The 12,376-nt window shown below is 48.2% G+C and overlaps 1 protein-coding gene across 6 annotated transcripts in view; it reads left to right on the top strand.

Annotated features, from left to right (window-relative positions):
- Positions 1 to 12,376, top strand: part of ZNF618 (zinc finger protein 618) — a 148,440-nt gene that overhangs the window by 85,900 nt on the left and 50,164 nt on the right. For all 6 annotated transcript variants that reach the window (XM_062616052.1, XM_062616050.1, XM_062616049.1 and 3 more), the window contains 2 exons: positions 2,492 to 2,569; positions 9,431 to 9,469. In XM_062616052.1, the coding sequence (XP_062472036.1) occupies positions 2,492 to 2,569; positions 9,431 to 9,469 (117 nt within the window). The remainder of the gene's footprint in view (positions 1 to 2,491; positions 2,570 to 9,430; positions 9,470 to 12,376) is intronic.

Below are 12,376 nucleotides of genomic sequence, written 5' to 3'. Positions count from 1 at the left end.
TTGGTTTCGTATTGGAGAGGAAAGGCACTACACAGTGACTTGCACACATTGTGCTCTTCTTGAAGACCTTCTGCACAGCCAGATGCGTTCATGTGCTATAGATTATTTCCAGAGGAAGGGAGAAATAGAAGAAAAATAGAGGGAAAGCTCAGCCTAGAGCCTCTCACTGTGTTCTGTGTCTTTTCCCAGTGCTCTGGGTGTGTGCAGCGCTGTGTCAGGGTATGGGTGGGTGTCAGTTATGTTTCGCTGTTGGTACAGTTGAACCTCTGCTGTTGCACAGGTTGGTAGGGCCCAAGTGATGGTCAGTGCGTCTTCTGGTCATGCTGCTTTGGGGCTCCAGCTGGAATAGTTTTCAGGAAAGAATTTTGGAGGTTGGCAATGAATATAATTGATCCTTGAGCATGGAGAATTGAGGGCTGGCAAATGCTGTTGGCTTGGAGATAACGCGGGATTTCATTTAGAAAAGCCTGTCTGGAGCAACCATGGGTGAGAGCTGTATATGCATATATATACCTGTATGTATATCTGTGTATAGATGTGCCGTGCCTGGAGATACTCAGGGCCAGGCTGGATGTGGTTCTGGACAACCTGATCTAGTTGAAGATGCCCTTGCTCATTGCAGGGGGGTTAGAACTGGATGAGCTTTGAAGGTCCCTTCCAACCCAAAGCATTCTATGATTCTGTGACCTCTATATAATATACAACTAGCTTTGATAATCAAAAGGCTGTGGAGCAGGTCAGACGTGGTCATCTGACTGTCAGATCAGTATTTTAGGGTATTTTTTCAGATGTGTAGTCTTGTCTGTCAGACTGTAGCAAATTGCCTTGTTCAGCATCAGTGACATAGTAGCCTCCCAAGCTCAAAAGGCACTCCTAAGTGGTGCTAACAGGGATGGACAGGGAATTCATCACTGCTACAAAGTGGGAGGAGAGTTGTTTTCTTCCCAAGCTGTAAGCAATAGGGCATGGAAAGGGAAAAACAGAACATGGGTCCAGTGTGTTCAAAGGGCATGGTTGGTTTTATTCCTGGAAAGAGCTCACTTGTAGCAGTGAGCAGTGCTGGGTAAGTATTGCTGTTAAGATGATGTTTGGGAATATTTATTTAGGGGTGTGTGTGAATGTTTTGTTCCTGTTTCTGCCTCATCCTGAGTTTTACTGTTTTGCATGGTCAGGAAAAGATTGTTTCAAGGTTGCATGAGGAAACATCCATGGAAATGAGAGACCAACACCTAAAGGGGCTACAAGAAACCTGGAGAGGGGCTTGGGACAAGGGCCAGGCCAAGGGGAATGGCTTTAACCTGCCAGAGGGGAGACTGAGATGAGCTCTTAGGCAGAAGCTCTTCCCTGTGAGGGTGCTGAGGCGCTGGCACAGGGTGCCCAGAGAAGCTGTGGCTGCCCCATCCCTGGCAGTGTTCAAGGGCAGGTTGGACACAGGGGCTTGGAGCAAGCTGCTCTAGTGGAAGGGGTCCCTGGCCATGGCAGGCATTGGGGCTGGACGAGCTTTAAGGTCCCTTCCAACCCAAACTAGGCTGGGATTCTATGAAATACTACATTCACACAAAATAAGATTCAGCTCTTCTTCATCCCACCTCCTGTTCCCTAAGTGCTCCTGTCATCCTACTGAGGAGCACAGGTAGGATCACTGTTGTTTACCTGCTGGTGAACAGCTAAGAAACACAATACATGTTGTAAGAAAGAGCTTGAAAGGTGAATTTCTAGCCTGTTCACATTGGAGTGGGGGAAGAGGCTGAATCAACTTTAATAACAAATCTGAGGAAATTTCTGCCTGTCCAATAAACAGAAGAGGGTAAATTCATTGCATAATTTCATCATTACAGATGATTCTCCCAGCAATGTTTCTCTGGTTTCATTTGAAATGACTGTTTGCAGATGTGTGTTTTCTGGAATTAGAGGCACAAATTGAGAAGAGAGACTACTGTGGTCATGTGCTTTTCCTTAAAAAGGTCAAAAGTTCTATTTGTATCTCTTTGGTTTCCTCTGGGTGGATATTTACCAAATCTCTGTGGGTTTCTTGAGAAATTTGTACATTGTGCATTTCTTGAGGAATTTTGAAAACTCTTTGCCTCCAGATAACATATTGCCTTCTTTTTTTCAGTGGAAGAGCTTTTTTTCCCATATACTAGGAACTTACTGAAAAGTAATTCAAGGTTATTTCTGTCCATAGGAAATATTAGTCATTATTATAAAATTATAAATCGGGCTATTTTGAGAGTGGCCCTTTTCATGTCAGCAAAGTTAAAAAAATAGAGTGAAAATGTGAGTTCAGGGTAATATGCCAAGGAATCTTAAATAAAGCTGAAAAAAGAATTGAGTCTGGGATAGTGATTTCCTGCATTTATCTCCATGAACCTTCCAAAAATTGCTTGCTGCAAACTGCATTCTTTTGTCCCCAGTTTATGGATAAGTATGTGGAGAGGCTGTTTTTCCTGATCTAATATGGTGATGTATACTTTTCTGTCTTGTTTTTCAGGGTCTTATGAGTGTGGAATATGTGGGAAGAAATACAAGTATTACAACTGTTTCCAGACCCATGTGCGAGCACACAGAGGTATCTCACTCCTGCTCAAATCTTTGGGAATCCTGGGGGAACATTTAGATTAGGTATCAGCAAGTTCTTCCCTGTGAGGGTGCTGAGGCGCTGGCACAGGGTGCCCAGAGAAGCTGTGGCTGCCCCATCCCTGGCAGTGTTCAAGGCCAGGTTGGACACAGGGGCTTGGATCAAGCTGCTCTAGTGGAAGGTGTCCCTGCCCGTGGCAGGCATTGGGGCTGGAGGAGCTTTAAGGTCCCTTCCAACACAAACCAGGCTGGGATTCTATGACTGTTTTCAGGAAGGTCTTGCAGATTCCTCTCAGTTCATCAGTAATGCTTCTTTTGGGTGGCCCATTCATAGGCTAAACTTTGGGGCTTTCTAAGCTCTGTGGCTTTCCAGCAGTGTTTCTCCTGAGGTCAGGGGCAGCTCTTGCTTCGGTGCAGTATTTACCTGCCCAGGGCTCTCTCGAGGCATCACTCTGTGTTGGGAGAGCTGCAAATCAACAAGTTTCTCCTGGCATCTAGCACTTGCCAGCAGTGTAGCTACCACCCACCGCAGGGTTGGGCATCTCCCTGATGTGCTCCATGCTTCCACCCGGCTGGGTGGTTTAGTCCATCCCTGTTAAGATGGGAGGTTACAAAGTCAGATACTGGCATTGCTCAGCTGCTGTATTTTGATGTTAAAATCAAAGTTGAACTCAGCCCCATACCCCTACTGTCAGCTGAGGTCACTTCCCACATGTATTGTTTGTGTGAAGCATCTCCTGCTTGGTCAGGAGTGACTTTGTTTGAGTTTTCTGTAAGACTGGTCAGTTCCATATTGCTTAATTGCAGAAATGTGGAAGTTTTGCTCAGAGCTTTGTACAATCAGTGGAGTTCGTGTAATTTGGAGAAACATGGATCTCAAAGAGCACCAGGGACTTGAAACTAGCTCAGGAGCTTTTCAGTGGTTTTATTTCCTTTTACCTGGACTGAGCGCTGAAGTCTGTGTGTCCAGCTTGTAGGAGCATCTGCCTTAGGTCCTCCATTGTAACTACCAGTATCAGCACATGTGGTCCTCAATAAAACAATTGACTGGAATGTCTAAATGGGCATAAAGTCCCAGTGGAAAGTTTGAAACTGCAGGACTAGTGAAGGCTAATGGGATGTTAAGTTTTAAATGTGTAAGCTCTCAGCAGTCGGGAAATGCCCAGCTGCAAGGTGAACATGCATCCTTAACTTCTTAGAGGTTTCCAGTCCTTTAATTACATAGTTGCATGTTCCTTCTGTGCTGTTTAACATCACAAAGCTTCCTCTGTATCCTTAGGTACATGCAGAATTGTTTTTCAATGCTGGAATTCCTTTCAAAATAAGAAGAAAATTCCTAAAAGTCCTTTAAATGTAACTGCAAAGTAACTTCACCCTGCAGTTTAAGAAAAAGAATGCCTATAATAATGGTGAGCAGCAGTTATTTGCTGACATGCAGAATGCTGTACTCTTGCATCACAGCATTGCAATAGTTTTGCAATAATAATTGCAGTATTTAGATTTGAGACAAGGATTGCTTTTATTTTACTTCTCTAGCGCTATGGGATCCTTAACTCAGATGGAATTTTGGGAACTCTGTTAGTACAAGGTCACTTCCTAATGTGTGATCCAACTGATTTGTATTTCTATTTTCATCTTGAAATCAAGCTATGAATTAAACAGTCTGGATGCATCAACACACACGTGTACAATTGATATCCATAGTGTTGTCATGAACTCAGTGAAGACATGACTTACCTTTTGCTTCCAAAGCCTTTTTAATGTGTAGCTAGAGAAGATGGCAATCTTCAAAACTTGGAATGTGGAAACGTGTGAGTGATTTTCACAGCAGTGGGGGAGAAGCACAGTTTATAGGTGGGAAACTTAGCAAATGTTGGTTTATGTTACAGTAAATTGATGCATGCAGTAACAACTAAAGTGCATTTGAATTGCCTTAAGACAATAAAAATCAAAATGAAGTATTTATTCATGTACACTCTACAACAAGAAATCAAATGGGAATGGGATTCTCCCAGGAACAGAACCTGAGTTGGCAGTTGAAGCATTTGGGAACACGTACCTACCTGTCTGCAGAGAGGTAACAGGCCACTGACTGCGCAGGTGATGTGTAGTGAGGAAAAAAGGAGGATTATATGGAGGAAATATCTATGTGATGTTATCCAGTGGGGATTGTACATGGAACTGTACCAGCAACAGTGCTGGAAATAGCATAAGGCTGCAGGACTGAAAAGAATTTTTGTGGAAGATGCTTGTATAGCCACATGTGTGTAAGGTTTCATATCAAAGAAGTGGCTGGTGCTGCACCATCGTAACAATCTTGGTGGCTGTATGTCCACTGAGGATGTGATCCTGCACTTTGCATGTTTTTCCCGTGTCCTTCAGTCCATGTCTTGGGTAAACCCCAAGCACTGGCAAGCCATCTCTCCTACGTCTGCCTCTCCATGAAGTGCTGAAAACTGAGCTCCCTCGGCCTATTACACACAATTATCAGCTGCCAGAACCTCAGATCCTGACTCTTTCAGTCATTTTTTGTTGGCTGGGCAAGGAAGGAGCTGTACTGCAGGGCAGGACCTGGCATTCCTTCTTTGCCTGATGCGTTTTCTGAGCATTAGCTGTGGTTTCTCTGAATTCTGGGCCACCCATCAGTCATGTAACATCTGCCTTTCCCTGAAGGGCTGACTGATCCTGGGTAAGCTCAGCAGCTCAGCATCACAGTAGCTAGAGCAAGCTCAGGCACCTTTTTCTTCTCTTCAGAAGCTTTCTCCCAGGAAAGCATCTGAACAACTTTTGGGCATTCGGGCAGAAGCATCTGCTGCTTGTGATTTGCTGAAGGATGTACCCCATCCCCTTGACAGCCCTCTGCTTTCCGATTCCTTGTGTGGTTCCTGTGTTACTAATGGTCCTTGGCCAAGCTGTGGATTGCTCCTGCAGATGGACAGAGCTGGTGATGGAAAAGGCTCAGCCCAAGGGAGAGCAGACAGTAACTGTTGATCTGGATTGGACCTTAGGGGCAAAAACAAGTGAAAACCCATCTGTCCAGCCAGCCCCACTGTCACCATTCAGTGACACAACCTCTGTTTCTCAGGCTGCAAGGTTTGGAAGTCTCAGGTTGTTCTTGCTTTGAACTTATTTTGCTTATTGTTTCTAAGCTGTTTTTTGTAGATCCCAGTGTGCAGTTGGGAGCTGCAGCAGAGGAGCCCAGGCCTTGCAGCTCATGGCCAGCGAGGCAGGAAGGTGGTCACCCTCTGCTCTTGCAGCCCGTCCTCACTGCTTTGCCTTGTGCCACACTTCAGTTTCCTCTCATCCTTTGAGCTGTTCAGCTCCACGTTAAGAGTCTCACACTGGCGACATCATGTTTGCTTTGTAATGATCATTTGGAGCAGAAATTCCCTAGATTTTTATTTACCAACTGCACTTGCCTCCTCATTAGATCTCCATGGCAGAGAAGTTGTGTTGGAGGTGACCTGTGTTCTCTAGATTGATCGTTTTTTCTTGTCTGCCTTCAGGAACACGTGGTTTCTCATTGGAAAATGGGGCATATTCTGAGTTTCTTGAGCCTCCCCTGTGACGCTCAGCATTGGCTGGAGAATTTCAGGGACCCACTGATCTCCTGGTAGTTCACAAGTGCAAAAGGTTGAGGCAGCTCTTGTTCAAGACATGCTGCCTCGAAGGGGCTTGAGCTGTGCTCTGAAAGCCAAGATGCAGACTTGGAAAACCCCATGTAAAGCGTTCTGCAAAGAACCAGAAACGTAGGTGAGAAATTTCCTCACTGCATTTTATCAGGGAAGAAGTGAAAAGGTTCGTTCCTTCCCCTCCACCTCCCCACAACGCACCGAGAAAGTAATAAAGAAACCCAACAATAAAAAAAGTTGTTGTGGAGCTGAAAGGCTCCTTTGTGAGCTGCTGTGCGGCCCGGCAGGACCGCGGCTCCTTCCTCCCGCAGAGCTGCTGGAGTTCAGCGGGAGCAGAGGGGCTGTGCATTCCCAGTGCTGGTGGAAGGCTCCATCCCCACAAACGTTACTGCTTCGCCTACATGCAACCCAGGCCTGAAAAATGTTTTGCTTACAGTGCTTTCTGTTTAGCTGCGTGGGGTTTTTCAAGCCGTTGAAAGGTTTGGATTGCCTTCAGGAGTCAGTCAGCTAGAAAGTTGTTTTGTATGGTTGAGTCGTATTTAAGCAATATGAGCAGCAAAACATCTGCATGTTTTGAGTCAGGAAAGTTATTTCACTTCTAGATAACTCACCAAAAAGAAAGGCTGAAATTACTTCATTAGACTTGCAAACAGTAAATTTAAAAACCTCTGGGCTGAGGCCAAGCAGGGGAGATTTTTTTTTTTTACCAGGAGGAGAATTCTTCAGAAAGCCAATGAAATAAAATAGCAAGGCTCAAGTTTAACCCTCGCAGGATATATCGCCTCTGTCCTAATAATTGGTGGAAGTTCTCTGTTCCCAGATAAGCTTCTCTGGGCTGAATGATGATTTTGCTCCAGTTATTTCCCTCTGTTATTTATTTACATTGCTATTTGCTGCATTGCCTCTGAACCGATTGGCTCTGTGTTACCTTCCCGCATGTGGGTGCAGGCTGAGGGCTGATGTGCCATCATCACTCATGACAGCTGCTGAGTGCACTACTGTAGGATTGTGTTCTCCAGGTGAAGTTTCTGCTTGAACCACTTGTTAAAAACTTCTCAAAGCTTTTAAAGTTTTGGATTAATATTTAACAAGAATGAGATTCTGCCCGATCCCAACAATATGAAAAGGAAGATGACTTGTTCAAATTGTGAATGTGGAAAAATGCATTTTTCCAAAGTGGACGTTCTGGGAGTCTCGGTTGGAGCAGTTCTGTGACTGAAACCATTTTGAGGTGAGAAGTTGAAAATTAACCATGAGATAACCATTCCTGAGGAGAGCTGGGGTTTCTGAGCTCAAGAAAGTTGGGTTTCATTTGGGTGCCAATGTAGAATTTGGGGGGTTCTGAGCCCTTCCTGCTGCATCCCAAGCATCTGTTTTTTCATTGTGTACGTTTCCCAGCCTGCAGCAGGTTTTTATAGGAGATGCAGAAAGTGGCTTGAGCCACAGGAGTTAACTCGCCTGGTTTCCAGCTTCCCTGCCAGCCTCCCTACTCTCTCTCACTTTTGCAACTTTCTCAGAAATTGGTCTTTTGTTTTAAAGCTGTAATTACTTGGTCTCAGCCCAAAGGTGATTTAGAGTGGGCTGTTAGGGGATTTTTACGGGTTTCTTTTTTATTCATGAAGACTTTAGTCTGTCTTATGACTAAGAGAAACACCATTTCTTAACACAGTTCAGGAGTGGCTGCTCCTTAAGCCTTTGTGCATTGCTTGAATCTTGTTAAGTTTGACCAAAGTACTTTTTAGGCTATTTAAATGACAGAAATGGCCTGGTGCGTGTATAGTACATCTTTCTTATGGTTTATTTATGCCGTTGTCTGTGAATGCCAGGACAGCATTTTGCAGAATTCCATTGTGCCAGAGCGAGCTTTTTCCTTGAGTGATAGGTGGTAATTCAAACAAGTAGCAGCTGTGGAAAAATACAGGGCTTTGACTGTCGAGGTTTTTACATATGATGCTGAGGGTTTCTGATCTGGCCCCGCAGTTGGTGAATTTGTGCCAAATTAATATCGTTGCCTGGAAAAGTGATCTAATCAGGCAGGTTAATCTAGTAGAAATGTACAAATTCACAAACCCACAATCATTTCTTTGTGTTATTTTTAAGAAATAAGGAAATTAAATGCAAACTGTTCATTACTTAAGGTTGCAGACTTCAAATTCAGAAGTGCTGTGACATTCTGCAGCTGTGGTTTCCAGAGCAATGCAAGCATGATTCCAAGAGACAGATGGAATATTTTGAAACGTAGTTCTGTTATTAGATAATGTGACATACAGTATATGCAATTTAGGATGAAAATGAAACACTTCAAAACGGCATGGAAATCCTAATCACTTATGATCCTTGACTTGTAACACTGGGTTTTGTTTTCCAGCTTGCAGCTTTTCCTGTTGCACTCATTTAGGGTTTGAATGTGATCTTTACTGAGTGCTTCTTGCCGTCCCACGTGTTACAGAGGAGGGAGCTTTTTCTCCCATCTTTTCCCATGTCCCCTTAAGAAGACCAGGGTAGAATATCCCAGGGGGGGAGGATCTTGTGGCCCATCTCTAGCAGAGGCTTTGCCGTCGCTGCAGTGAAGGGGAGGCACGGCAGTGGAGCAGGATGCTTGCTTTCCTGGGTTGACAGCACCTGTCCAGGCATTGAGCACATGAGCGATTTCCAGTCATCAGCAGGAGCTGATACAAGTCATGGTCCTGAGCTCCGCCGCTGAGTGGGACCGTTGGGGTGCATTAGGCCGGGCTGTGCCCACCGTGGTCAGGGTCCCTCTGCTCGGACGCGCACCACCAGCGGCCTGGGGCCGGAGGAGGGTGGCGGCAGAGCTGCAGGGAGCAGCAGGGAGGCGATGCTGCAGTCCCTCGCATCCCGCGCCCCTCAGACCCTCTTTAGGGCACCCTCGGAGCAGGGGTTGGGCCGTCCCTTTGAGCCCTCCCGTTTGGAGTCCAGGCCCCTGTGACAGCGTGGGAAAGGAGGGCCCGGTCCTGGAGGCTCTTCAAGGGCCGCGGGCAGCCGCGATTCAACAGGCGGGCCTTGAGCCGTCCGGTTCGGAGCCCACCACGGCCTTTGGCAGCCCGCGCTGTCAGCAGCCGCCGGCCCCCGAGGCAGCCGGTACCTCTTGGCCGAGGCAGCGGCTCCGCTCGGCCGCGCGTCGGGGGCTGCGATAGCAGAGAAGAGCCGCGGCCGGGGCAGAGTCGTCCTGCGGATCTAAGTGCAGCTCTTTCTCTTTGCAGACACTGAAGCTGCCTCAGGTGAAGGAGCCTCACAAGGCAGTAAGTACTCATGGCGCTGGGGGTGCGTAGCGGGGGAGCGGCGGGCGCCGTCCCCTCAGGGGATGTGGCGGGGCGCGGGGCTGCGGCGCGGCCGGCAGAGGGCGGCCCTCTCCGCGGAGATGGCGGCGGGCGGGGAGAGGGCCCGCGGCGGGGCTGCCGCCACCCGCAGGGGAGGCGCTGGGTGCTGCCGGCCTCTGCGGGGATGGAGTCTGGTGGCGGTTTAAACCCTAAAGCTGCGGTCCCCGCCCTGGTAACCCGGAGCGGGTTCAGCACAGCCCCTCCTCGGGGCTCCAGGGCCAGGCAGTGGCAGCCCCTGGGAGGGGGTGGTGGGGAGTGCGGGGCCGGGCAGTTCCCAGTGGTGGGAGAGTGGGAGAACAAGGGCATAAAGTGGAAAGAGGAGAGGCTGAGGGTGTGTGGAAGGGAAGGCTTTCCCCCGAGCTGTGGAGCAGGTTGGTCAGAGCGGTTGTGTCTAATGCATCCGTGGTGGTTTGCAAGAGCAGCCTGGGTAAAGTCCCGAGTAACCAGGTCTGAGCTCGGAGCAGACCCTGCTTGCAGCGGGAGGCCAGAGCAGAGCTCAGGCTGGCCTGGGTTTTGCTATGATCGTGTTAGGTGAGAGCCATGGTTCCCATCGGAAAGGTAAGTTACCAACCTTGGTGGTTACAGGAGGCAGCTTGGAAGCACTGAACTTACCCTGGGTGGGTGTAAAATGTCAGATCAATAGTAAATAATCATTAGAAAGTACAGCCTCATTAGAACTGCTGCTGCTTCAGGCCTCTTGTGTGATACGTGAACATTGGGGTCAGCAGGGGAGCGTTGGCTTCCTGTCTGCAGAAGGAAGCAGGACTGACTTCACTGCAGGTGAAGAGCCGCAGCCCTGAGCCAGAACACCTCAGCAGCACCCAGCATCACGCAGTGTGCACCCTGTCCTGGTGCTCACTGGGGGGTGATGGGCTCTGCAGTTGGGCCCTGTCTGTTGACCCAGTGCCATGGGGTGCTCAGCCCCATGCAGGGAATGGAAACACCTTTCCAGGCTTCTGTCCCCTCTGTTGTTGTCTCTTTTTCTACAGGTGCTCTGCTGCTCCATCAGTGTTTTGCTTATCCTGAACCTTTCCAGGCCCATCTCCTGACCCCCTTGCTTTCAGCCCTGCTGGGTTCTGGGCTAGGCTGTGTGCATCCTGGACTTCTTATTTAGGCATTGGACACATTATCATATGCGCCAAAAATGTTTTTTTTTCTTTAAGTCAGCTTTTTGGCTTCTTATCCGTTGTGGGAATTAATTTGGCTGAGAAAGACAGGACAGGGGGAGGTATGAGGAGTTAGAGGGAGAAAAACCAGGAGGATTCATGCCTGCTGTGTGGGCAGACCCCAAAGTCATTCCAGCCATAGGAGGATTTCTGTGGATGAAACTGCCTCTTTTGTGGTGCTGGAGCAGAATGGAAAGGCACAGACAGAACAAGACTCTAGGAGGGACCAGTGATAAGCAGCTGCTTTGCACCAGGCTTCAGGCAAGCCCCCATGGTAGTGGTGGAGATGAAGCAGGGAGCACTAAGAGAGGCAGGGGCTGCTTCCATCTTCACGCAGGGTTGTACCAGTCTGGCCCTTTTCCCTGTGCAGGAATCACTTTTTACCTGCCACTCTCATTGCTATCCCAAAATATTCTCATCTAGCTGAAAGAGCTGGAGGCAAGACCAAGCCACCAGAGCATGGAAACGGTGAGTGGTGGGGATGGGGAAGAAAGATCCAGCGCAGCATCCATCCTGGTGGAGAAGCAGGCTGGCTCTGTCACCTGTTTCACAGAGTGAAGGTGAAACTGCTCCACCAGTGCTGCTGTTCTGAGTGCAGATGGTTGTAATTTCCTGGCCGAGTCATCTTCCTCTTCCCCTCCTTGCTGCTGCAGTGAAATAGCTCAGCTGCCTTCTTTCCTCCCTTCCCCTGTGGGGCTGGGTTGAATCCTTGGCCTACCCTGGCTGCCTCTGCACAGCTCTTCTCCTTTTCCCACTCAATGGCTCTCTTGTTTCCTTGTCAGTCTGTTTACTCCTCATATATTTTAGGAATTTTGTATTTATCTTTCCTTTCCTGCTATTTTTATTTTGCCTGCTGCTCCCCTGCTATTCCTCTGCGACCCGATTTGGCTGTTTACACCCTTTCTATTACAGACGTCTGTATTGTTCAGATCCTCCTCTGCTATTTCTATCTCATTGGGAACCTCTAGGTTCATGGTCTCTGCAGACATGGTTTGCTGCCTTCTTCCAAAATGTCTCTGTATTTAAGGGACACAGCAAGATCTTGTTTTCTCTCATGGGCTTCTCTCCAGGGCATAGCCTGCATCCACCCTAAACTGGTGTGGATGAAGAGCTGCCTTGACCAGCAGTGGGTCCTTGACATGCATTTAACTAACTAGAACTGCAGGGTTTTAAAAGCTCTTCAAGTTTTCTCCATGGTGACTTTTTGGAGTCAGCTCCACCCCGGTCACACGAAAAGTTGTGGGGAAGGCAACCTTGTGTGTCAAGTGAGGGCATATCTCTGCTGGTGCCTCTGCAGAGCACAGCACGGGCACCTTGGCATGGTCATGGCAGTATCTGAGGTTTGGTGGCAGTTGCTGTGTGGTGCTCCCTGGACTTCCCTGGGTCTTGTTTGCTCTTGGAAGGCAAAGTCTGCATCCTGCCCTGCTGGGTCTGTGAGTGAGGAATGGGCCTGGTGGGAGGATGAGTTACTGACATGGTGGGTGAAGCTGTGTTGTGCCATGCTCCAGGTCTGCAGGGTTTAGCTAAGAAGGGGCTGCTGTGGAAAGGGCTGGCCTGGCCTTTTTGCTTGGAAAGAAGGGAGCCATGGGGGGGGGAGGCTGGGACACAGCTGAGGCCAGTTGTTTGTTTGCTGCCTGCTTAAAGAGGAGACAGTGGTGTTTAG

Source organism: Pezoporus occidentalis, unplaced genomic scaffold (genome assembly GCF_034315485.1).
Source record: "Pezoporus occidentalis ecotype Australia unplaced genomic scaffold, CSIRO_AGI_Poc_V1 ctg187, whole genome shotgun sequence".
NCBI classification, from domain to species: Eukaryota; Metazoa; Chordata; class Aves; order Psittaciformes; family Psittacidae; genus Pezoporus; species Pezoporus occidentalis.
Note: the sequence above shows the minus strand (reverse complement) of the source record. Positions and strands in the feature narration are given on the sequence as shown.